We start from the raw sequence: 27,244 nt of genomic DNA on the forward strand, positions 1-27,244 counted from the left end.
ATTTAAAGAGGAAGTAACTGACTGCTATAGGAGTGTTATGACTAATCACATCCAGGGGTTAAGGAAGGCCTCACTAAACTTTAGAGGGTTATAGACCAGAGCACAAACAGTCATGAATGAGAAAAGGTAAATTTAAATACCCTTTATGTCCCTCCAAAAGTGGCTTTTATAGCCACTTTCTAATTCAGAATTTCTGTACATGTTGGGGCAGAAAGAAACCAGATTTTTTTCCTCCAAGATCTCATATCTGAAATTTGGCAATTAATTTGACTTAATAGTAAGTTCTGTAGTAATAAATAATGTTTCAACAATGGAGACTCTTTAGAGAATACTAATATTCTCTGTATAAGGCAGCATAACACACTTGAGATTTGATTGGTATTCTTTCAAATAATGTTTACTAAATTATTAGTGAGATTTAAGACTGCAATTATTTTTCTTATTCATAGGTTAAGAATCTATCTCTGCAACTGGAGCAGGAATCAAATAAGCGAGTATTGTTACAGAATGAATTGAAGACTCAAGCATTTGAAGCAGACAATTTAAAATGTCTAGAAAAACAGATGAAACAGGAAATAAATACTTTATTGGAAGCAAAGAGATTATTAGAATTTGAGTTAGCTCAGCTTACAAAGTAAGTCTCAAAAAAACTTTTTTGTTTCTTTTTTGTGTCCTACAAATGTTGTTTGATATGTGTGTAGAAATAATGTATTTGGAGTTTGTGAAAGGAAGACTTAGGGAAAAAAGCATTTAGAAATAAAAGAATTTACTTGCAAAGGTTTGCAAGGGATCCTTACTAAATAAAAAGTAGAGATCTTTAAAGGGAGAAAAAGGTGATTATCAAGGCTACTGACTTTATAGTAAGTCCATTTATGGTGGAAAAATTACTTTTCTCATGATTTTCATGCCCCCAAAAGTCCTGTTTCTTCACAGTAGAATTATAAAACTCAGGGATAAATTTTTATTATTAAGGATTCAATATCTCATGGGAAATGTTCAGTGTTTTTTTATTTTAGAAACTTGAATTAGACATAATGACCCTGTGTTTTGTTTTGTTCTTTTGGTTCATCTCAGAATGCAAAGTACCTTTTTTCTTCTACTCTGAAATGTGATATGTTCTCTTATTTGAAGTAGAGATAATGCAAGGCTATCATTAATTGCTTTCAGAATTTATATAAAGACATGCTTCAAAAATTTAGTATATTTTATGCCAGATCATGTGTTTTTATTTCCTCTAGATTTAATGTTATAATATCTTCATTTGTCAGCTTCATTTACAACATAGTAATCCTTGAAGAAAATTGTCAGTTTTTGTTTTGTTGGATTTATACTAGTGAAACTCTTTTCCCCCTTTTAGAGTCTTCATTTTCACATTATGTGATCTACAGTTTTCTTCTCTCAAAATAACTTTTCACTAAGCATTCATTGGACATTTATTATGTCCTTTTATCAACCATATGCCTTTTTAGATGCTGAAAATACAAATCTGTGACTATCTAAAATGAGAACCCAGCAGATCCATATGGAATTGTTTATCCTTGTAAAATCTGTAACTGAGGGTTGCATTGTGTTTCTGTCTTGTCTCTTTCTATGTGAATTGTGTTCATGCATGTATTATGTAAGTATGCCTATCTGTGTTCCTCCTCCTTTGTCAGTTACTGTTCTTGCCTTCTTTCTTGTTCTTTACCTGGTTTATTATTTCCAGCCCCACCTCCATGCTTTATTAGCTATAATGTATGGTAATATATGTATATATTATGTATAGTGTATATAATATTCTTATTATTAAATATTTTTATGTGCCCTGTTTTTAATTGCTTACTATACTACATGTGACATTTAAAATTTATTCCTAAGAATGCTTTTCTCTATTAAAATTTATAAAATATCATTTTTGTTTCTGCAACTTTGATTAATTCACAATTCATATTCTCCTGAAAGTGACCTTCAGCAAAAAACAGTTCCCTCTACTTTGCATAGTAATTGTTTTGTGAGGAGCAAAATAGAACCAAATAGTGTGACCTGACCAAATATGAATATTAAAATATACTATATAATGAAGTTATGATGTTTAAAAACAAAGATCATTTTAGTAAACCTTTTTATTTTTAGCAACTTTAATAAATAAAGAATAATATAAAGCATAGTGTAAATAGCATTCATTACTATTTTCTCTTTTACCTGAAGACAGTATAGAGGAAATGAAGGACAGATGCGGGAGCTACAAGATCAGCTTGAAGCTGAGCAGTATTTCTCGGTAAGAATCATTTTTAACACTTGGCTTAAAATAAGATATTTAGTATTTAATGTGAACTGTGACATTTTTTTAAATGACCGTGAAGCGTTTTTCTCCCCCTTTTTGTGCCCCCATCTCTGCATTTCATTTCTGAATCTGAGTTCGTGCTCTCTGTAAGTTATAAAGAAATGACCATTTTTCTCAAACATTTCTAAAACTGCCATCGAACTAAAGCTATGTGTAAGACTTTGTTAAGGGTTTTGTTTGCCTGGTAGCAAACTTGGGTATTTTCATGTGTGATTCGTGTATGCATGTTCCATTTGCAGGTACACTGCATACAGTTACAGGTATAACTGTGTTCAAAAGATTTTTTGTTTGTTTTAGCTCTCTGTATGCACTTTATGCATCTATTTTGCTTTTTTCTCCATAGAAGTCATTCTAACTCTTATTTGTTGCAGGCCATGTTAATTTTCACTACTGGCATTGATTAACGTTAATAGCTAATGCTTTGAGGTTTTAGTGAAGGTAGTGAAGGCTCTGCAGTTTTGTTTCTTTTGGTTGCCAAGTTTATATGCTACCATTTCAACTTAATATTTACCTAGCTTCTCCATTACTGTTACTGGCAGCTGCTTTTCTGACAAGTCTTATTGCAGTTAAATTAGAGAGTTTGAGCTATGCTGGTGAACATGCCCTAGAAACCAAATGAACAATATTGGAAATAATGATTTATTAATTAATAAAGAATCTGAACACCAGTGCACCTGGGTGGCTCAGTTGGTTAAGCCTCTGACTCTTGGTTTTGGCTCAGATCATGATCTGTCATGAGATTGAGCCTGTGTCAGTCTTGGCAAAGAGTATAGAACTTGCTTGGGATTCTCTCTTTCGCTTCTCTCTGCCCCTCCCCCATTCATGCTCACTAGCGTTCTCTCTCTAAAATAAATAAACTGTAAATGAAAAACATTGGGGCGCCTGGGTGCCTCAGTCAGTTAAGCATCTGACTTTGGCTCAGGTCATGATCTCTCGGTTCATGGGTTCGAGCCCCATGTTGGGCTCTGCTGACAGCCAGCTCAGAGCCTGGAGCCTGCTTCAGATTCTGTATCTCCCTCTCTCTCTAACCCTCCCCTGCTCATGCTCTCTCTTTCTCAGAAATAAATAAAAACATTTTTTAAAAAATTAAAAAATTAAAAAAATAAATGAAAAACATTTTTTAATAAATCTGAACACCATTAGAGCTCTACAGAACTCTCCCATGTTTAGAGCTTTATGCTGTACTCTGCTCGTCTCCTACTAAACATGGTAACTTTCTATTTTTTCACTTGTTAGACTATCACTGAAATATGTTTTTAAACTTAAAAAAAAGAATCAGTATTGAAAAGTCTTTCCCTGGGTAGAAATTAACCTTAATCAAAGTGTGTAGTACTGACTTCTGCAAAATAGGCTATGATATCATGCACATTTTTTTTGTCCATATACTTTCACAAAGTAATCATCTGGTGCCTCCACACTTTGGTATGGATGTCAGATGACTTGTGGTATTCATATGGATTCTTGAATTTGCGTGTATAAAATGATATATAAATAATAATATACAAATAATAAATAATATATAAAACTTGAGGCTGTCTTTTCTTTCTGATTTGTATCGTTGCTTGTGAAGATTGGATTAAGTATCAGTAAATTTGATCAACTATTATGACCAGATATCTTTAATCTGGTCTTTCAAATCAGAGTATTTTTCTATTTATCCTTTCATTGATTATACATAAAAATTTCAGTATCTGAAGTCCAAGAGATAAAAATTTTGATTTGTAAAAGCAAAATGAAATCTTTCTTTTTAGAAATTATGAACACTTAGAAACTAAAGCAAGCTGTCACTCCTCCTTTATTTACATTCCCATTGAAATATATATATCTTTAGGGTACCTGGGTGATTCAGTCAGTTAAGCATCTGACTCTTGGTTTCAGTTCATGTCATGATCTTGTAGTTCATGAGTTCAAGGCCCACATCTGGTTCTGCACTGACATCAAGGAGCCTGTTTAGGATTCTCTGTCTCCCTCTATCTCTCAGCCCCTCCCCAGCTTGCTCTCTCTCTCTCTAGATAGATAGATAGATAGGTAGGTAGGTACCCACCCAGACAGACAGATGGATAGATAAGAAATATATTTTTCTCATAGAGAAGTGCTACTTCTTAGAAGGATAGTTAAGTTTACAGTGTAAAAGTAGTTCTCCACAGATGTTTGCTGGTGCTTACTATTTTTTTTTCTTTTATACTAAAAAGAATAGTTTAAAAAAAGATTGCAGAACTAGAAGTTTACTCTGTAACCATAGCACCCTAACACAATATAGATCTAACACTTGTATCTGTTAAATATTTGTTGATAGAGGGAAGGGTGCCTGAATGGCTCAGTCAGTTAAAATGTCTGCCTTTGGCTCAGGTCACAATCTCATAGTTCATGGGTCTCAAGCCCCATGTTGGGCTATCTGCTCTCTGAGCAGAGCCTGCTTCAGATCTTCTGCCCGCCTCTCTTTCTGCCCCTCCCCTGCTTGTGCACTCTCTCTCTCAAAAATAAAAAAAAAATTAATATTTATTGATAAAATTGGCAAAAGTCAAATGAATTTTGTAAGTAGTCATGTTTTATAAGTATATATTATTTGTGTGTTTACAGAATTTTGATAAATCTTGTTTGTAGGTATTTTATGTACATCTCTCAACCATCCACTCGATCCCACCCACCAAAAGAGAAGTGGTTTCTCTAGCATTATTCACTTCAAGAATTGATCTTTTTAATGAGCAATGCTTGCTAAGTTTCTTTCTAATGTTTCCCCAAATCAATATAACTTTTGATGTTTTTGAGATATAATTTCTGTATACTTCATTGTAACCATTATAAGTGTATGTGTTGGTAAGTCTGGACAAATGTGCATGCTGGGTGACTACCACCACAATCAACATATAAAAGTTTTCCTTCACCATAAATTCCCGGTGACCTTTTGCAGTCAATCTTCCCCACTTACCTCTATGTGCAGGTAACCACTGATTTTCTCTCTGTTACTATTGATTATTTTCACCTGTTCTGAGGTTGCATGTACATGGAACCATGCAATATATACTTTTTAGCACCTAGTTTCTTTCCGCAAAATATTTTTTAGGTTTATCATGTTGTTTGTATCAGTAGTCATTCCTTTTTATTGCTCAGTATGGATACTCCACAATTTTTAAAATTCATCTGTTGATGAACCTCTCTGGTGGCTTACAATTTGGAATAAAGCTGCAATGAAAACTCACTTCTAAGATTTTTTACAGATATATACTTAGATTTGTCTTGGGTAAATACTTGGGAGTGGAATTGTTGGGTCATCTGTTGTTTAACTTTATAAGAAACTACCAAACTCCTCATAAACACTTATTTCTTCTAATCACTTGTTTTGCAGACACTTTATAAAACCCAGGTAAAGGAACTTAAGGAAGAAATTGAAGAAAAAAACAGAGAAAATTTAAAGAAATTACAGGAACTACAAAATGAAAAGTATGTCCATTTTTATTTAGAGTAAGAGTCACTACTATATCATAGCATTCTTACGTTTAAAGATATAGAGTAGATGTGCTTTTATTCTGATGGAAATGGTATAGCAAATCTCATTGGGCAAATTCAGAACAAATCAAACTAAATTTAAGCTAAAATTTCCCTTTATGGTGAAAAAATAATTTAATATGTTAATACTATGGCAGTTGGGTAGAGATTCACTAAACTATGACAGTAAATTGTTTTTAAGGGTCTCTCAATCTTTAAACATCTATTTGTATATAAATAGTTCATGTTGTATTTGCACATCATTATTTTATGCTAGATACAGGTATTTAGGGTCTTCCTCTTAGTATTCTTAGGCATTTAAGTTCCACGTGTGCATGTGTGCTTAGGACCTTAGAAGGAGAAGACCTAACGCTATTTGAGTGTAACAACTTTTCAGAGCTAGATGGAACAGACACTAGAACCAGCTTTCTGACATTTTTATATTTTCTTTCCATATAGAAATTGTAAAAGTCTGACCATTTTATTATTGAAAAATAAATACATTATTAAAACATGTACAATTTTATGAATTATGTGACAAATATCATTATAATTATCACCCACGAAAGAGACAGAACCTTGCTATCCACTTTAGAAGCCCACTGTATTCCCCCTCTTCATTATGCCTTCTTCCTGCCCACCACTAGGGTAATCACTATCCTGACACTTATTTGTTGAAGGAACTAAATCATTTTTCCTGTATATTTTCCTCAGTTGTGATTTTATTGCTTCTATTTCCATAGTTAGTTGAACATTTTTGTCCTCCTTCGTGCTTCTGGTTAAATCTAGAGCTGCACTGTCCAATATGGTAGCCTCTAGTCTTATATAGTCATTTAAATTTAAGCTTTAATTTATTTAAGTGAAGTTTAAATTTTAGTTTCTCAGGTCAACTAGCCACATTTCAGGTGCTCAACAGTTACATGTGACTCTAGCATCTACAATATTGGATAGCATGGGTATATAGAACATTTCTTTTTATTTTTTTATTTTTTTAATGTTTATTTATTTTTGGGAAAGAGAGTACGAGTGGGAGAGAGGCAGAAAGAGAGGGAGACAGAGAATCCAAAGTAGGCTTCAGGCTCTGAGCTGTCAGCCCAGAGCCTGATGCAGGGCTCAAATTCACAAACCATGAGATCTTGACCTGAGCCGAAGTCTGAGGCTTAACCAACTGAGCCACCCACATGCCCCAAGAACATTTCTATCCTCATAGAAAGATTTACTGGACATTCCTAATCTGGAGTCTTAGTTATATTCAAATCTGATTGATAGAGGGGGTGAAGACTACCTTATATATAACCTTGTACTGTCTTGTATATAAACTTGTATACTGTCCCTTGCCTTCTTGTGTTGTTAGCAACCATGGACACTCAGTGCTTAGATCTTTAATATATTTAGTGGAATCTAAGGTAGGAGAAAAGGTACATTTTTTCCTGTTTAATCTCTGAGACAGTGGTAGACCCCTATTATATAATCTATTCCCTATCATTTGTATGATATCTACAGTGTACTGTGCAATCCCAGGTTGTGTGCATTCACTATGAAGGGTGTACCCAGTCTACTACATACTATATTGTTTCATAGGGTTGATATATGCTCTTGTTGGATCTATTTAAGAGAAACATTGATCACCAATACTGTGCTAAGTACTATTAGTAAGTTATGGTTCTTACCCTCAAGTATTTCAGAATCTAGTCAGGAGGGAGATATAATTAAGGTAGATATCTATGACAAATTGCTAGGAATTGACAAGGTGGTGTTTTAGAAAGGTGCACTTTTTTTTTTTTATTAATGTTTTTTTATTTATTTCTAGGAGAGAGAGAGAGAGAGACAGTGTGAGCAGGGGAGGGTCAGAGAGAGAGGGAGTCACAGACTGAAACAGGCTCCAGGCTCTGAGCTGGCAGTCAGCACAGAGCCCGACGCGGGGCCCGAACCCATGAACCGCGAGATCATGACCCAAACGAAAATCGGACATTTAACCGACTAAGCCACCCAGGCGCCCCAAGAAAGATGCACTCTTTAGAGTGGAGAATGGATTGGAGTGAGGCAAAACTAGTGGATACAGGAAGTTGAATTATGTAGCCATTGGAAAATCTAGATGTAAAACTTCTTAATGTTTGTTTATTTTGAGAGAGAGAGAGAGTGTGTGTGTGTGAGAGAGAGAGAAAGAGAGAGAGATCAGGGGAGGGGCAGAAAGAGAAGAAGAGAGAGAAGTGCGGAGTCCAGCGTGGGGCTCAATCTCACAAACCTGAGCGGAAGTCAGGAGTCGGACCCTTGACTGACTGAACCACCTAGGTACTCCTAGATGTAAAATTTTAGTGGAAGTTGACTATAAAGGGAAGGCAAATACATGGGGAAAATAGAAGTAGAGGCAATAGGACTTGTAGATATGGGAATATGGGGATAATCGTTGGGTAAATTTCAGATGGGTTCTCAAGTATCTGACCAGGGCATTGGGTTGATGATAGCACTAATCCCTGAATTAAAGAATGCCAAGTTTATGAAATGAGGGGAGATGAGATTATTTCCATTTCAGACTATTGAGTTTGAGATGCCTATGAGATAATCAAAGAATGGATACCAAGCACTGGGGTTTATTGCTTCAGAGCTCAGAGAAAATATAAGGACTTGAAGCTGATTTGACATTCATTGTATACTGAGACGGAGAGAGATGAAATTTGTTAAGGTGATTGTATATATCAGAGTTTATAAACTCATGAACCTATGGTACCATACATGTAAGATTTGAAGCTAGTTGGGTACTAGCTCATTGTGTGAGTTGTGAATATTATAATAAACTGAGGAGTTCATATCAGTTCTAACTACTTGCAGTCACATGGTAGCACTGATCGAGTATTTCAAGATCTTGTTTTTCAAGAGAAGCCAGAAATCTGAATTTTTATGTAAAATGTTGGCCCAGATTTAATTGCGTATGGCTGGAGGGAGATAGAGGAACACTTATGTGGACTCATTTGACCCTCTAAGGTAATAAATTGTAACCCCTTATTTAATTTAATTTAAGAAACGTGGCTGCTAAGGTAAGGAGATAAAGATAGAGCACTAGCTGGAGGAGAAGGTGAAAGAGAGCCATTTCTTTTTAAAGATAGCAGAAATTTGAGCGTATTTAAATGCATAGGAAGAAAATCAGAATGGCAAAAGTTACACCCCTATTCATTGATTGAAACAAAATTTCTAACCACTTTCTATGGGCCAGAGACCTTTCTGGGCATTTGGAATACAGCAGTAAACAAGAACAAAGTTCCTGCTTATAATCTTATAAAAATATACTTTTAACTAAGTCAGCCCCTTGATCCCATCCCTTTCTGCCTACTTAAGAATATGACTCCAGTAATCTTTACCTTTCCTACATCAGTTTCTTCCTTTCTGTAGTCATTTTCATTGCATACAGGTAAACGTCTCTAAAAAATAACCATCTTTTAAGCACATATTCACTTCCACCTAACATCATACTTTTCTGCTTCCTTTTGTGTCAAACTTCTTTGAAAAGCGACAAACCAGGGGCGCTTGGGTAACTTTAGTCAGTTGAGCATCCTACTTCAGGTTCAGGTCATGATCTCACCATTTGTGAGTTCAAACTCTGCATGGGGCTCTCTGCTGTCAGCACGGAGCCTGCTTCAGATCCTCTGTCCTCCATTTTTTTACCCCTCCACCGCTGTTTCTCTCTCTCAAAAATAAGTATTTTTCAGGTTAGATAGAAAGATAGATACATACATACATACATATATTTTTTTAAAAAGTGACATGCCTGGGCACCTGGGTGACTCAGTCAATTAAGCATTGGATTCTTGATTTCACCTCAGTGAGTCATGATCTCACGAATCTCACAGCACAGAGCCTGCTTACGGTTCTCTCTCGCTCTCTGCTCCTCCCCTGCTCATGCTTTCTCTCTCAAAATAAATAAAACTTTAAAAAAGAGAAAAGAAAGAAAAGTGACATACCATTTATCTTCAGGTTCTCTTCTCTCTTTCTCCAGCTCATTTTAATCAGACTTTTGCATTCATCACTCTATCAAAATAACTCTTCTCAAGGTCACTGGTGGCTTCCTAACAGTTAAAGACAATAGTCCATTCTCAGCCCTTATCTTATTTAACAGTAGCAGTTGACATAGTCCATTACTCTTTTGATGAAATTTCTTCATTTGGCTTCTGTGACCACCACATGGTATTTTTGTTATTGAACTGGCTACTCTTAACCTCCTTTGCTCCTTTGTCCCTTCCCCTCTCTGAGACCTTTAAAGTTTGGAGGGCCCAAGGGATCACTCCCTCCTCGTTCTCATCCAGTCTCATGGCTTTAAATAGCATCAGTGTGTAAGCACATTCTCCCCTGCATTCCAGCCATCTATTTGACATCTCCACTTGAGTGTTTAATAAGCATCTCATTTGTAACATATCCAGAAAAAATTCTTAATTCCTTTACTTTGCCAACTTGCTCCTCCCTGTATTACTTATTTTTGTATTAGCAATTCTGTTATTTCCAGTTGTTTAAATAAAAAACCTGAAGTTATCCTAGATTTTTTTCTTATATTCTACATGCAACCCATTAATAATAAGTCTTCCTAGCTATAATTTAAAAGCATATCCAGATTCTAATCAGTTCTCATGACTTGTACCATTTACCAGCCTGATCCAGACCGTCTCCAATCTTGATAATTTCAGTAGCCTCCTAATTAATATCCTTTCTGCCATTGTCCCCCTACACTCTGATCTTAATACAGCAGCCGGAATGATCTTTTAAAAACAGAATACTCAGAGTAAAACCAAAGTTCCCTATACTATCTTAGAAAGCCTTACAAGATCTATTGTCTCTCCCAGCTTCTCTTAACACATTTCTCACAACTTTCCTTGATCTCTCACTTTGCTCATAAGCTTCTTTCAGGCCAAACTTCGGGCATTTCTTATTAGATGTTTCTTCCACCTTATCACTTTTCAGGTATGCATAGTTCACTCCCTTCCTTCTTATCGCTTCTTACATGTCTTAGCAGAGACGCCTCCTTGATCACCCTATATAAAATACCACATTCACAGCCTCTTCTACCTTTTTTGTTTTATTGTGTTCTCTATGGCATACTGTATATGACTTGCTCATTTTTTAAAATTGCCTGTTTTACCACACTAATGTATGCTTCCTGAGGGCAGAGACTTTACTACTTTATGTCTTATTAGTTACTACTGTATGTCTTAATTAGTACAACCATGTCTAGCACATAGTAACTATTTAGTTAAATGTTTGTTAGACAAATGAATGAATACTTTTTTCCTGTAGTTAGTATATGTCTCCCTCTTGAGAGAGGCTTGAGACAGAAAATTTTATTTATATTATTCCTTTATGAAAAAATAGGTGGAAGTCATTCATTCAAACATTTATTGAGCATGTATTATGTATGGGGGAGAGGGTTACAGTTATGACCAAGATAGCTTATTAAGTAGTTCTTCAGGAGAAGCAAGCAAACTGGAGTGATTTGGTCCTGGTCTGAATGTCAATTCCAAAAAAGGTTTAAAGTGTTATTTCCAAGGAGCATTCCTAGAATAATTTACAGTGGTTTACATATCTATTTATAAGTCTTTATAATCTCATTAAATTTCAGAACTAGAAGGGACCTCAAAAATCATTTAGTTTAACTCTAATTTTACAGATTTGATTAAATTGAGTTTCAGGAAATATAAGAAATTTGCCCAGTTTCCTTACCCAATTAGTTAGTGATAGAATTAGGGATAAGGATCTAGGTCTGGCCTCCTGGTTTACAAGCCTATTATTTTTCCCCTGCACCATGCTATCTTCCATTCTAATCCACAACAAGTCCCTTTTCAAAAGTAGATGATTTGCCATTGCTTTATTAACTTTTCTTAGTTAAGCACAACAGCAAGTACACAATTAAAGAGTTCTTTATTTTTATAGTTTTTCAAAGTCTGAGAGGTTAAATTTATTATTTATATAGACCTTTTTAAGTGGATTCAAATAATGGATTTTATTTAAGCAATAAATAATTATTATTGTTTAAGTATACTTGTCTTTTTAAGCATATCATTAATTTGGAAGAATAAATGAATTTCTTTATATCCATTTCTCTTATAAATCTGTTGCAGAGAAACTCTTGCTACTCAGTTGGATTTAGCAGAAACAAAAGCTGAGTCTGAGCAGTTGGCTCGAGGGCTTCTGGAAGAACAGTATTTTGAATTGACCCAAGAAAGCAAGAAAGCTGCCTCAAGAAATAGACAAGAGATTACAGATAAAGATCACACGGTTAGCCGGGTAAGTGTGGTTTTTCTGGCAAGGTTTATGACTAAAATTAATTAAAAATAGGTCATATCCTAAGGTGTTAGGGTGAGGTGAATATGTGTGCATGTGCATTTACTTTGACTTTACTTATACACAATGGTTAGTCTGTACTTGTGTATAAAACAGTTTATATAATCCAAAACCATCATTAATGACTGAAATTCTTATTCAGTATAATGTATTGCTTTCTCTTTCTGGATGTAGATCTTAATATATTCTATGTATGAAAATGCTTAGCTTAAATTTATTTGTTGTTATCTCAATATACAACTAATTTTATGGCCAGAATTCTGTAAAGTTCAGAGAAACTATTTCAGGATGAGAAATTCTTTGGATATTTACAAATTAATTATAGAAAACCAGTAATATAATTAACTATTCCCAAATTTACACTATTATCTATATAGATCATGGGAATGAAAGGGAAAGAGTTACATTTTTCTTCTTTTGAAGTTACCATCAAGTGCTCTGGTGTAAGTAGTCTGGGTTTGAGTCTTAGCTTTACCTCGAAGAAATTACATGATCTTGGCAATTTCCTTTAACTTTTCTAAGTCTCAGATTCTTCACCTATATGAGTCTTCATCTATAAAATAGAAATAATACTGGGGCACGTGCCTGGCTCAATCAGTAGAGCATGCAACTCTTGATCTCAGGGTTGTGAGTTCAGGCCCCACGTTGGGCATAGAGTTTACTTTAAAAAAAAAAAAAGTAGAAATAATACCTATTCCACAAGATTCTTAAGAATGTTAAGTGAAATAATATACATAGAATGGTGAATGAGTAGCACATTACTGAAAGTAAAATGTTTTTAATTGTCATTTTCATCAGCATTATTCAGATGAAGGAATTGAGGCCCAAAAACGTGTGAGTTGCTAAGAGTCACATAGCTAGAAAACTAAATTTAACTTTCCCAAGTTTGTAGTCTAGTTCTCCTTCCATTACATTTTTTTCTTCCTTACACACACACACGCGCGCGCGCACACACACACGCACGCACGCTGAAATAATTTTTAGAAGCTAACAGTTGTTTTAAAATATTTTGAATTTCATTATATCAGCATATGTTAAACCTTTGGAAACCAGACATTTTCATAATAAAGCAACATCTGACCTGTCTTCATCTATGGAGAATGTGAAGTATTTTTTTTAAGGTTACTGTTTTAAATAAGAGACTAGCAAAGTGAATGTAGCTTAAACTTTTGTGTGTTTTATTAAGCTTGAAGAAACAAACAGCATGCTAACCAAAGAAAATGAATTATTAAGAAAAGAAAATGAAGAACTAACTGATAACATGAGGAGGACGGAGGAAGGTATGTAAGGTTTTTTTGTTTTGTTTTAATTTTAATGTCTAATCAAGTTCAGAGGTAAATCTTTAGCTCTTTATATTGTGTATTAGGTTTTTGAAATATTTGTTTTCATATGTTAAAGTGGCTTTTATAGCCTTAAGAATTATCTTAGTAGAAATTAAATGTTCTCATCTCAGAAAATGTTAAAAATATGAGGTAATGGATGTGTTAATTAACTTGATGGAAGAATCCTGTCACAATGTTTACATGTATCAAATCATCATATTGTATTACTTGTATATCTTACAAATTTATTTGTCAATTATACCTCAGTAAAACTGAACAAAAAAGAATTATCTTAATGAATTTACTAAAAGTTATAATGTGTATACTAACTTGCATAATTAAGAACATTATTAATTTTGAATGCAGAAATTTAATGTCCTATAATAACACTTTATAATTTGTTAACAGAATATAAACTGAAGAAAGAGGAAGAGATCAATAATCTTAAGGCTGCCTATGAAAAGAATATCAGTACAGAAAGAACCCTTAAAACACAGGTATACATTCTCAGGCTTTTCTATATGTATGTATTTGAGTATCATATATTCAGAAGCTAATATTTGCTCTTTGTGAACTTTTTCTTTTTTCTTTCTTTCATAGTTTATTATCAAGTTGGTTTCCATATAACACCCAGTGCTCATCCCAACAAGTGCCCTCATCCATGCCCATCACCCCCCTTTCCCCTCATCCCCACCCCCATCAGCCCTCAGTTTGTTCTCAGTATTCAGGAGTCTCTCATGGTTTGCCCTCCTCCCTCTCCCCAACTATTTTTTCCCCTTATTCTCCCCCATAGTCCTCTGTTAAGTTTCTCCTGTTCCACTTATAAGTGAAAACATATGGTATCTGTCCTTCTCTGCCTGACTTATTTTGCTCAGCAACACCCTCAAGTTCCTTCCATATTGCTACAAATAGCCAAATTTTACCTTCTTTCTGTTTGCCATGTAGTATCCCATTTTATAGACAACCACATCTTCTTGATCCATTCATCATGGACACTTAGGCTCTTTCCATGACTTGACTATTGTTGAAAGTGCTGCTATGAACATTGGGGTACATGTGCCCCTATGCATCAACACTCCTGTATCCCTTGGGTAAATTCCTAGCGGTGCTATTGCTAGGTCATAGGGGAATTCTTTAGTTAAATTTTTTGAGGATCCTCCACTCTTGTTTTCCAGACGGGCTGCACCAGTTTACATTCCCACCAACAATGTAGGAGGGTGCCCGTTTCTCCACATCCTCACCAGCATCTAGAGTCCTCTGATTTGTTCATTTTAGCCACTATGACCGGTGAGAGGTGGTATCTCAGTATGGTTTTGATTTGTATTTCCCTGATGATGAGGGACGCTGAGCATCATTTCATGTGTCTGTTGGCCATCTGCATGTCCTCTTTGGAGAAGTTTCTATTCATGTTTTCTCCCCATTTTTTCACTGGATTATTTGTTTTTTGGGTATGGAGTTTGGTGAGTTCCTCATAGATTTTGGGTACGAGCCCTTTATCTGATGTCATTTTAGGCTATCTTTTCCCATTCATTCGGTTGCCCATTAGTTTATTGTTTCCTTTGCTGTGCAGAAGCTTTTGATCTTGATGAGGTCCCAATAGTTCATTTTTGCTTCTGAATCACTTGCCATTGACAATGTGTCAAGTAAGAAATTGCTGCGTTTGAGGTCAAGGACATTGTTTCCTGCTTTCTCCTCTAGGGTTTTGATAGTTTCTTGTCTCACAATCAGGTCCTTCATCCATTTTGAGTTTATTTTTGTGTATGGTGTAAGAAGGTGATCTAGTTTCATTCTTTTCCACATTGCTGTCCAGTCCTCCCAGCATCGTTAGAGTGGCTGTCTTTTTTTCCATTGTATACTCTTTCCTGCTTTGTCAAAGATTAATTGACCATCCATTTGTGGGTCCCATTCTGAGTTCTCTATTCTATTCCATTGGTCTATGTGTCTGTTTTTGTGCCAATACCATACTCTCTGGATGATTACAGCTTTGTATTAGAGGCTAAAGTCTGGGATGGTGATACCTCCCGTTTTGGTTTTCTTCTTCAGTATTACTTTGGCTATTTGGGGTATTTTTGTGGTTCCATACAAATTTTAGGATAGTTTGTTCTAGCTTTGAGAAGAATACTGGTGCAATTTTGATTGGGATTGCATTGAATGTGTAGATTGATTTGGGTAGTTTGACATCTTAACAATATTTATTCTTCCAATCCATGAGCATGGAATGTTTTTCCAATTCTTTGTGTCTTCTTCAATTTCCTTCATAAGTTTTCTATAGTTCTCATCATACAGATCTCTTATATCTTTGGTTAGGTTTATTCCTAGGTACTTTATGTTTTTTTGTGCAGTTGTGAATGGGATCAGTTTATTTCTTTCTGTTGCTTCACTATTGGTGTATAAAAATGCAACCTATTTCTGTATGTTGATTTTGTACCCTGCAACTTGGCTGAATTCTTGGATCAGTTCTAGTAGGCTTCTGGTCGAGTCTGTTGGGTTTTCTATGTAGAGTATCATGTCATCTGCGAAAAGTGAACGTTTGACTTCTTTGCCAGTTCTGATGCCTTTGATTTCCTTTTGCTGTCTGATTGCTGATGCTAGGACTTCCAGCACTATGTTAAACAACAGTGGTGAGAGTGGACATCCCTGTCGTGTTCCTGATCTCAGGGGGAAAGCTCTCAGTTTTTCCCCACTGAGGATGGTATTAGCTGTGGGCTTCTCATAAATGGCTTTTATGATGTTTAAGTAAGTTCCTTCTATCCCGACTTTCTCGAGGGTCTTTATTAAGAAGGGATGCTGTATTTTGTCAAATGCTTTTTCTGCATCTATCGACAGGATCATATGGTTTTTATCTTTTCTTTTGTTGATGTGATGTATCACATTGATTGATTTGCGAATATTGAACCAGCCCTGTAACCCAGGAATGAATCCCACTTGATCATGGTGGGTAATTCTTTTCATGGGCGTTGAATTCGATTTGCAAGTGTCTTATTGAGGATTTCTGCATCTGTATTCATCAAGGATATAGGCCTGTAGTTTTCTTTTTTTGCTGGGTCTCTGTCTGGTTTGGTGATCAAAGTGATGCTGGCTTTGTAGAAAGAGTCTGGAAATTGTCCTTCGATTTCTGTTTTTTGCAATAGCTTGAGAAGAATGAGTATAAACTCTGCTTTAAATGTCTGATAGCATTCCCCAGGGAACCTATTTGGCCCAGGGCTCTTATTTGTTGAGAGATTTTTGATAACTGATTCCATTTCTTCATTAGTTATGGGTCTGTTCAGATTTTCTGTCTCTTCCTGTTTGAATTTTGGTAGTGCGTGTGTGTTTAGGAATTTGTCCATTTCTTCTAGTATTTTTCTAGATTTTTCTAATTTTTTCTAATTTTTCATAGTCCTTCTAATTTTTCATAGTATTCCTTCATAATTGCTTGTATTTCTGGGGGATTGGTTGTAATAAATCCATTTCATTCATGATTTTTTTCTATTTGGATGTGCTCTCTTTTCTTTTTGAGAAGCCTGGCTAGGGGTTTATCAATTTTGTTTATTTTTTCAAAAACCAACTCTTGGTTTCATTGATCTGTTCAACTGTTGTTTTGGATTCTGTATTGTTTATTTCTGCCCTGATCTTTATTATATCTTTTCTTCTGCTAGGTTTGGGGTGCTCTTGCTGCTGTGGTTTTAGTTCCTTTAGGTGTGCTGTTAAATTTTGTATTTGCACTTTCTCTAGTTTCTTGAAGTAGGCCTGGAGTGCAATGTACTTTCCTCTTAGGACTGCCTTTGTTGCATCCCAAAGAGTTTGGATTGTTGTGTTTTCATTTTCGTTTGTTTCTATTTATTTTTTAATTTTTTTTCTAATTGCCTGTTTTGCCCATTCATCCTTTAGTAGGGTGTTCTTTAACCTCTATGTTTTTGGAGGTTTTCCAGACTTTTTCCTATGATTGATTTCAAGTTTCATACCATTGTGATCTGAAAGTGTGGATGGTGTGATCTCAATTCTTTTATATATATTGAGAGCTGCTTTATATCCCAGTACGTGATCTATCTTGGAGAATGTGCTATGTGCACTTGAGAAGAAAGTGAATTCTATGGCCTCAGGATGTAGCGTTCTAAATATATCTGTAAAATCCATCTGGTCCAGTGTGTCGTTCAGGTCCATTGTTTCCTTAGTATTTTCCTGTCTAGTTCTATCCATTGCTGTAAGTGGAGTATTAGAGTCCCCTGCTATTAGCACATTCTTATCCATAAGATTGTTTCTATTTGTGATTAATTGTTTTATGTATTTGGGTCCTCCTGGATTTTGGTGTGTAGACTTTTATAATTGTTAGCTCTTCCGGATGGATAGACCCTGTAATTATTATATAATCCCTTCTTCATATGTTGTTACTGCCTTTACTTTAAAGTCCAGTTTGTCCAATATAAATATGGCTACTCCAGCTTTCTTTTGACTTCCAATAGCATGATAGATATTTCTCCATCCCTTTACTTTCAATCTGAAGGTGTTCTCAGGTCTAAAATGAGTCTCTTGTAGACAGCTAATAGATGGATTTTGGTTTTTTTTATCCATTCTGCTACCCTATGTCTTTTGATTGGAGCATTTAGTCCATTTACATTCAGTGTTATTATTGAAAAATAGGGGTTTAGAGTCATTGTGTTCTTTGTAGGATTCATGTTTGTGGTGGTGTCTCTGGTACCTTGTGTTCAACATTTCCCTCATAGAGTCCCTCTCAGGATTTCTTATAGGGCTGGTTTAGTGATGATGAATTCTTTCAATTTTTGTTTATTTGGGAAGATTTTTATCTTTCCTTCTATTCTGAATGACAGGCTTGCTGGATAGAGGATTCTTGGCTGCATATTTTTTCTGTTCATCACATTGAAGATTTTCTGCCATTCCTTCCTGGCCTGCCAAGTTTCAGTAGATAGGCCTGCAACTACTCTGATAGGTCTCCCTTTGTATGGTAGGGCCCCTTTCAGAATTCTCTCTTTGTTCTTATATTTTGCCAGTTTCACTATGATATGTTGTGTCGAAGATTGATTTGAGTTATGTCTGAGGGGAGTTCTTTGTGCCTCTTGGATTTCAATGTCTGTTTCCTTCCCCAAGTTGGGGGAAGTTCTCAGATATAATTTGTTCAACTATCCCTTCAGCTCCTTTTTCTCTCTTCTTCTTCTTCTGGAATTCCTATGATATGGATATTGTTTCATTTGATTCCATCACTCAGTTCTCGAATTTTCCTTTCATGCTCCTGGATCTCTCTTTTTCTTGGCTTCCTCTCTTTCTATAATTGTGTCTTCTAATTCACCTATTCTCCTCTCTGCCTCTTCAATTCATGCAGTGGCCACCGTAATAAAATGTTATTCACTTCATTTATAGCATTTTTTAATTCATCACAACATTTTTAAGGTCCATAATCTTTGTAGTAATAGCTTCTCTGATGTCTTCCATGCCTTTTTCAAACCCAGCAATTAATATTATGACTATTGTTGTAAATTCTTGGTCATTTATGTTGCTTGTATCTGTTTTGAGCAGTTCTTTAGCTCTCCTTTCTTCCTGGAATTTCTTTAGAGAAGAGTTCTTCCATTTCGTCATTTTGGCTATCTTTCTGTTTCTTGTAACTTTTAGAAGTTTGTTATGTGCTCTGGCCCTGCGAGTTCTGCTTTATTAAAGGAAGCTCATTGACTGTCCATGGCCTGTTCATTCAGGAAGTGTTCTTTTAATGATGTCCCTTGGCCTCTTTTGTTGTGCCTTTGGTTATTTTATTTCCCTACCCGTAGTGACATTTGGGACTCTCCACCATGTATACTTTGGCTTATTTCTTGAGGTAGTCCTGAAAAAGAAAACAGACAAACACAGGGAACAAAAGCACGCAGACACACAGACCACTCAAACAAACGAGCAAACCAAAAGGGTGGGGGGGGAGAAACAAACCAAAACAACAGAAGACAAAGGACAGTCTAAAAGCCTAAAACCAGAAATCCCAGCTACAAATAAAGAGCAGGGTGGTAGCAGTGCTGATGGAAGAGCATATACAAAGAGAGAAATGACAGGGGTGGGGAGAAAGAGAAATTGAACACTGACCAGTCAGAGAGACTAAAAGGCTTAATTCAGAGAGAGAAAGAGAACATGGTAGGAGGCAAAGAGAAAGAAACGAAGACCCAAAGAAACTATATAGTCTGATTATTCCACAGAGAGAGGGGGGGGGGAGGTAACGATGGAGGTGTAGTATAGGCATTAAGAGAATGGATTAAATGTGACTGTTTAAGTAAACTAATGACCAGAGTGCCCAGTCCAGCAGAGGGGAGAGATAAGAATGATATAAGGGAAAATATATCTGAATAGCATAATTGATCTAGCGTTAATCATGGCAATACATCAATGTTGGTCTTGACCCAGGCTCTGGTTAAAAAAAAAAAAAAAAAAAAAGCTCTCCAGTGCAGATGAGCGTGGTTTGGTGTAGGCAGGTCTTGCCTCCACTGCAGGTCCACCGGGCTGCTCCCTGAGGCCCCACCTTGGTGGTTGTGGGGACACAAAATGGCGGCACCCCAGTCCCTTCTCTGAACCAGGCATTCCAAATTACTGTTTTGGGTCCAGTCTCCCCGTGCCTCAGTCTAGCCAAGGTGGGCCGTATTCTGTGTCCCAAGCCCTGCCCTGGTTCCAGATCTTAGTCCGTGCACTTTATTGATACCGCCAGAAATGTAATCCCATAGACCGGGCCTCTTCTTAACCGGGGAGGGTATCAAATAGTGGGATCAGGGAAGCAGTTTCTCCTGGCGCCACCTGGGATCGAGGCACGCAGCCCAAAGAAAGTGCCACAGCTAAAGTTAGGATCTCTCTCACAATGCCCTGTGGTTAGAGATGGGATGATAGGATCCCTCTTCATCCCGGGATGAGGTTTTTCTCAATTCCAGGTAGGTTTATGAGCAATTTTAGCCAATCTTTCTCTTCCCTCATCTCTCCATGGCTCTCGGTGTAGGGGGCTCCCTTGCCTTCATACCTCTGGGTCCCAGCCCATTTTTACCTTACCTAGTTCGCAATCATGCACCTATGAGGCTGTCTTCTTAGTGGACTCTGCCTTTTTTCCTACCAGACTCTTACAGTTCAGTGTCCTGTGGCTTCAGGCCTTCCTTGTTGGAGAGATGCAGGCGAGCGAAATGTACTCCCTACTTCTCCACCATCTTGCCTTACCCTGAACTTTTTCTTAAAACTTAGGTTATAATGTTCAATCTTTTCATTGGAACAAATAATGTAATATTCTTTCTTCGTTAAATATAGAAGACTTTTTCAGGAATTTGGATTTTAATTGAGTTCAGAAAGTAGCTTGTCTATTCATTTGACTAGTAAGAACATGTTTAGAGTCTACAAAAGACCTATAATTGACAGTAGGAAAATTCATTGAAGAGAAAACACTTGACTAAAGCCAAAAGAGAAGAACTGGGAGTAAGTAAGAAACTATAGGGGTGGCTGTATCATTTTGCTATATATTTAATGATGCAGCTAGATCACGTTTTTACTAAAACTTGACATCTTGTCATTTTACTAATACAGTATTTTAAATTCTTCATAAGGTACTTTGTACCCCAGTTGCTTTATATTGTAAAATAAATATTTTTTTTTACTTTTTATTAAACAATTATAATAGCTTCTTTACCACTTATCTACTGTCCCTCTCAGTTTTTCATGTTGCAACTAGATTAATCCTTCAAAAATGTACTTAATATCTGTTGAAAATCCTTCAGTAGAAGGATTGTACTTACTTTTATATCAAAACCTATACCATGAAGAAAAGAATTGACATTTAGTACATAAAAATTCAAGTCTATGGAGCCCAAAACAACATAAGTTGAAAGAAAACAAAGAAGAATATTTACAACAAGTGTAGATAAATATAAATAAAAGAGCCTCCAGAAATAAGAAAAAGACCATCTAGTATGAAAAAATAAGATACATTTGAGAAATAAAAGAATTTTAAAAAGCTCACCCATAACCATTAGAAATAGAAATTAAAGCAATAATGAGGTATCTTTTTGACAAATGGACACATTTAAATGAGAGAGATATAATACTCCTCTTTAGCAAGAATATAGAGAAATTTGTGTAGTTTCTGAGGGAGTAAACCATGAGAACAATTAACAGAATAATATCTTTTAATGTGCATATTTTTTGGCCCAGTAACTGCACATTTACAAATTTATCCTGTGTAAATAACTCCATAAATGCTCAGAAGGACACATGCAAATGTAATTACAGCAACAACATTAAAAAAGTTGTTTTTTAATGTTCATTCATTTTTGAGACAGAGAGCATGAGTAGAGGAGGGGCAGAGAGAGAGGGAGACACAGAATCCAAAGCAGGCTCCAGGCTCTTGGCTGAAACCCATGAACCATGAAACATGAGACCATGACTCACTGAGCCACCCAGGGCACCCCTACAGCAACAACATTTTAAAAAAATGTTTTCTAATGTTTATTTTTGAGAGAGAGAGAGAGTAAGCTTTTGCAGGAGGTGCAGAAAGAGAAAGAGAGACACAGAATCGGAAGCAGGCTCCAGGCTCTGAGCTGTTAACACAGAGCCTGACACAGTCTTGAACTCATGGACCACGAGATCATGACCTAAGCTGAAGTCGGACCCTTAACCAACTGAGTTACCCAGGCACTCCACAACATTGTTTTTAATGGTGAAAAATAAAAATAACCCAACCACGCATCAGCATAGTATTGATAAACCATAATATATCCATAGGATACAATGCAAAAGAGCCATTAAAAATAAATGAAATAGGCCTATATGTAATGACATGGGGTAATTAGATTTCCCATGATAATGTGATATAGTAGTCAATTTAAAAAGCAAGTTACAACACAATGTATAGCGTAATTCCATTTTTTTATTTAAATATACATGTAATCAGCTTATATATGTAAGGAAAAGTTTTAAAGGATATACACCCAGCAGATTGAATGAAGAGACTTCAGCAGAAGTGCTCTTTGATGGGTGATACTACGAGGGTTTTTCACTTTCTTCATAATATAGTTCTGTATTTTATTTTTCTTGTAATAAATATGTTAGATTTACTATTAAGAAAAAACCAATATGCATTATGAGTTCAATGAAATAAGCATTTACTCTCTAGGGTCTTCATCCTAGATAGGACTAAATGTATATGGAAATGATCATAGCTAGGGCTTTTTTTCTGTTTTAATGGAAAAATCTGTGGGTGTTTTTTAAACATAATTGCAGAAAATACCATGACTTATTGTTTTAGTTTATGTAGCTTAATTTCACATGCTTTTAACACTTCTTCTAACTTTTAATATGTTCTTTCCTTCTGGCAAAAGGGATTAGCCTCAACTAACATTTACATTTACGTTCCGTCTTACATTCAAAATGGGCTCAGTGTGGCCTAGTCAGGCACCATCTGCTTACTTACCTACTTGTCCAAAGGAAAAAAATTATCTTGGGCATTTTTGCCTATGAGTGGTTTCATCTGATTGTAATGCCATCCTTGATGCATCTCTTTATTTTTTTTTTTATTTTTTTTTTTTTTTTTTTTTTTTTTATTTATTTCTAGGAGAGAGAGAGAGAGAGACAGCGTGAGCAGGGGAGGGTCAGAGAGAGAGGGAGTCACAGACTGAAACAGGCTCCAGGCTCTGAGCCGGCAGTCAGCACAGAGCCCGACGCGGGGCTCGAACCCACGAACCGCGAGATCATGACCTAAGCGAAAGTCGGACGCTTAACCGACTAAGCCACCCAGGCGCCCCTTGATGCATCTCTTTAATACTACTTCTTCTTTTCTTATCCAACTCCTATTTGTCTTTTTGAGAAACATACCTGATGGGGCACCTGGGTGGCTCAGTCAGTTAAGCGTCCGACATCGGCTCAGGTCGTGATCTCACTGTTCATGGGTTCAAGCCCCACAACGGGCTCTGTGCTGACAGCTAGCTCAGAGCCTGGAGACTGCTTCGAATTCTGTGACTCCGTCTTTCTCTGACCCTCCCCTGCTCACACTGTCTCTCTCACTCTCTCATAAATTAAAAAAAAGAAAAAGAAAATGTTAAAAAAAGAAAGAAAGAAACATACGTGGGCACATGCAGGTACACCAGGAAGCCATCCATGACTTCCCCAGGTCTCAGTTTGGTACTGCTCCCATAGCACCTTTGTTAGCCTCTTTTAACTTACCACTCTGTACTGTAATGCTTGCTTGTCTGGGTTGTCAGGTATGAGGCATAGCGGTATTTTCTGTTTTTATATCTAGTGCCTATCAAAGTGCCTATATACAGTATAATTGCTGAATAATTATTGAACAACAAATGGATTTTTACAAGTCTGTCTGCTTCTTAAATTTGAACAATGAGATAAAACAATAATAGTTACTTGTGCTACCAGTTATGCTCCAACCTTAGTAGGTTCTTCTGATTTTTTAGCACAGAATAGTCCTTCCTGATATTGAGTAAGAAAATACACTTTTAGTGGAGATTTAAATCAGATGGTTCCAACATAGATCTTTATTTAATGATATTTTAATATTTGAATAGGCTGTTAACAAGTTGGCAGAAATAATGAATCGGAAGGATTTTAAAATTGATAGAAAGAAAGCTAATACACAAGATTTGAGAAAGAAAGAAAAGGAAAATCGAAAGCTTCAACTGGAACTCAATCAAGAAAGAGAGAAATTCAACCAGATGGTGGTGAAACATCAGAAGGAACTGAACGACATGCAAGCGGTAGGGTGTGTGTGTGTGTGTGTGTGTGTGTGTGTGTGTGTGTGTGTGTAGGATTATTTTCTGAATTTGTTATTTCTGTTTATACTTATTATCTATTGATCTTCTCTACATATTTTTAGTATAAAAATGCATATTCAGTTGTATACTTTTCCGCAGTTTGATCATTATTATTCCAATATGAACCATGATCTTGAAGAACTAGAATGGTACTCCATTGCCTATTAACCATGATAATTTTACCTATTACCTTTTGCTTAATTAGAGATGCTCCTTTGAGAAAATTAAAACAAAAAGGTTTGCCTCTTTGTTTTTTGATTAAAATTGAGATATGACTGGTATAGTGTTAACTACAGTTAAGTTAGAGGATTTGAAGTATTGTAGATTTTTTGTTTTCTCTAATCAGGACTCATTTTTCTGAAATCAAAATATCAAACTCAAAATTTTTTTTATATTTCCTGGCCTGTTAATAGCACAAAATTGAGAACATGGTGTTTGGTCCTAGATTGACTTGGATATAAGTACTGACTCTGTCATTTATGGTTTTACCATCCTGAGAAGCTTTCCATATTTTTTAAACTGTTTCATTTGGAGTCGTAAAAGCATTTCCTATTGTTCTAACAAGTGTTTGGTTTTTGTGTTTTGATTCTTTACATTTAAAAAATAAAAACAGGGGTGCCTGGTTGATTTAGTTGGTTAAGTGTCCGACTTGGGCTCAGGTCATGATCTCACCACTTGTGGGTTCGAGCCCTGAGTCGGGCTCTCTGCTGACAGCTAGCTCAGAGCCTGTAGCCTGCTTTGGATTCTCTATCTCCCTCTCTTTCTGACCCTCCCCTGCTCACGCTGTCTCTCTCTCTCTTAGAAATAAAACATTTAAAAATTTTTAAATAAAAACAAAAAATGTTTTGAAAGCAAGGAGAAAAGGAGTTTACCAAGCAATGTATTAACTGAGGAAGAGAAGTTGCATTTTTACAATTGTATCAAAATCTGTGGTAGTAAACGTTCATGAAGTTTACACTAATTTTTTAGTATTAGCAGTTTGGGGTTCTTTATAGTTCCATTAATTCTTAACTTTTAATGTTGGAAATTTGATTTTGATTTTTTTAATGTTATTTTGGTATTTTTCAAAAATAGCAATTGGTAGAAGAATGTACACATAAGAATGAGCTTCAGATGCAGTTGGCTAGCAAAGAGAGTGATATTGAGCAATTGCGTGCTAAACTTTTGGACCTTTCGGATTCTACAAGTGTTACCAGTTTTCCTAGTGCTGATGAAACTGATGGAAACCTTCCAGGTAAGAATATTTCTGTTATTTCATTCAGGTTTGCTTAAATGTCACAGAAATTAATGTATGTTTCTTTCATTTAGGTTTCTCCTTGTCATTTTCTTTTCCCCATGGATACTTAAGAAGAAATTTATGCTTCTGTTAGTCAAAGTCTGATTATGTTTGCATTTTATAGAATAAAAACAGTCAAAAGGAATTTTAGGCTCTTAAAATAATCCTGAGAGGCTCTACCTGAATAGAAATCTGAAGAACTTTATGAACCAAAAACAGCCTAACTGCATGGTGAAAGTTGGAGCTGCTGCTTATACTCTCACTATTTAAAGAAAATTATGTGTTTTCATGAGTAGCAGCTCATTAATGTTATGTGGGGTTTTTTGTTTTTGTGTATTTCTGTGCAGAAACTAAGAACTGTACTTAATAATCAGAACCATAGCAGCCTAAGTAGAGACCTTTCTAAAGTATTAGTGGATAAACTTTGGTCAGACTTTAAGCTTCAAATTTAGAGAAATAGATATAAGGGATTGAGACATGCACTGAAGGGGCAGAGAGTCACATAAAAGCAAAAGTGAGTATCTAGGATTTCAGACTTTTTCTATGTCCTTTTTTTTTTTTAAATCCAGTTGAGAAGTAATTAAAAATCTTGGGTTTATTGTCAGATAAGTTATAGTACTTTTATGTGTTTAACAGAGATAAGCAATACACAAAACACAGATTTGATTTAGAAGTGAATAGGTTATAAATATTAAAATATGCATTACAAATGTTAAAGATATAAATTTAAAAGATACACACACAAACTTGACATACTGTTGCATATTCTTTTTTAAATTTTTTTAATGTTTATTTTTGAGAGAGAGAGGGACAGAGTGAGAGCAAAGGAGGAGCAGAGAGAGAGAGGGAGACCCACTATCTGAAGCAGGTTCCAGATTCTAAGCTGTCAGTACAGAACCTGATACAGGGCTCAAAACCATGGACTGTGAAATCATGACCTGAGTGAGCCCAAGTCAGACTCTTAATCAACTGAGCCACCCGGGCGCCCCCTGTAATACTACTACCTATTCTTAGTTAAAGGTTTTGGAAATTTTGTTTGCATGGTCATAAACTTGGAAATTGATTTTAATTTGTGTATTTCCTTAATAATGTGTTAATAGTAAGATATTTATGAAGCAGCATGTTTTATATTACAGGGATTCTATTTTAACTAATACTATTTTTTGAGAATTTGATATAAAAACTTAATAGACTACTTAGAAAATGTTGTTATTGTTCTTGGTCAAGAAAGTAAGACTCAAAGTGAGAAGTGAATTCAACTCTTACTTATATACCATGTAATCCCTGCCCTCCTCCTTTTATGTCTTTTCTAGCCCAAAATCAGATCTCTCCAAAGGGCATAGAGTAAAATTTATTACTACAATGGTCAAGGAATTCCTTCTCTTTTCCCATTTTTGGTTCTCTGAAACCTCCTGCCTCCTCAGAATCTTGTAGGTGCATGTCCTTTATCAGAGGATCACTTTGGATTTAACAAGAACCTCTTGCTTCAGCTGTTGTTTGAAAAGCTTTCAAAAGTTAGATTTAATCATCAGAGTATGACTTTTAGGAGTGTTTGGCTACATTCTTTCAGTTGTTGAACTGAAATTGTGGCTTGAGTTCAGGGATTCTTTCTATTTAGTGAAAGTTAAATATCCTATCCAGGTTTTTTTTTTTATCTATATTCTACCCCTTCCCCTTTAACTTTGGTTATAATGATGTCTTATTATGTGTATCTTGGTTTCCTTTTTATTAGGTTAAACATTTCAGAGACTGA

General features: G+C 35.7%; 1 protein-coding gene across 2 annotated transcripts in view; it reads left to right on the top strand.

Annotated features, from left to right (window-relative positions):
• The window catches only part of ROCK1 (Rho associated coiled-coil containing protein kinase 1), a 177,522-nt gene that overhangs the window by 134,758 nt on the left and 15,520 nt on the right, over positions 1 to 27,244 (top strand). For both annotated transcript variants that reach the window (XM_039217786.1, XM_039217790.1), the window contains exons 20-27: positions 450 to 634; positions 2,188 to 2,257; positions 5,670 to 5,764; positions 11,911 to 12,076; positions 13,320 to 13,413; positions 13,864 to 13,952; positions 23,970 to 24,158; positions 25,290 to 25,449. In XM_039217786.1, coding sequence (XP_039073717.1) covers positions 450 to 634; positions 2,188 to 2,257; positions 5,670 to 5,764; positions 11,911 to 12,076; positions 13,320 to 13,413; positions 13,864 to 13,952; positions 23,970 to 24,158; positions 25,290 to 25,449 — 1,048 coding nt within the window. The remainder of the gene's footprint in view (positions 1 to 449; positions 635 to 2,187; positions 2,258 to 5,669; positions 5,765 to 11,910; positions 12,077 to 13,319; positions 13,414 to 13,863; positions 13,953 to 23,969; positions 24,159 to 25,289; positions 25,450 to 27,244) is intronic.

This window comes from Hyaena hyaena, unplaced genomic scaffold (assembly GCF_003009895.1).
Source record: "Hyaena hyaena isolate Hyena2069 unplaced genomic scaffold, ASM300989v1 scaffold_14, whole genome shotgun sequence".
In the NCBI taxonomy this organism is placed as follows: domain Eukaryota; kingdom Metazoa; phylum Chordata; class Mammalia; order Carnivora; family Hyaenidae; genus Hyaena; species Hyaena hyaena.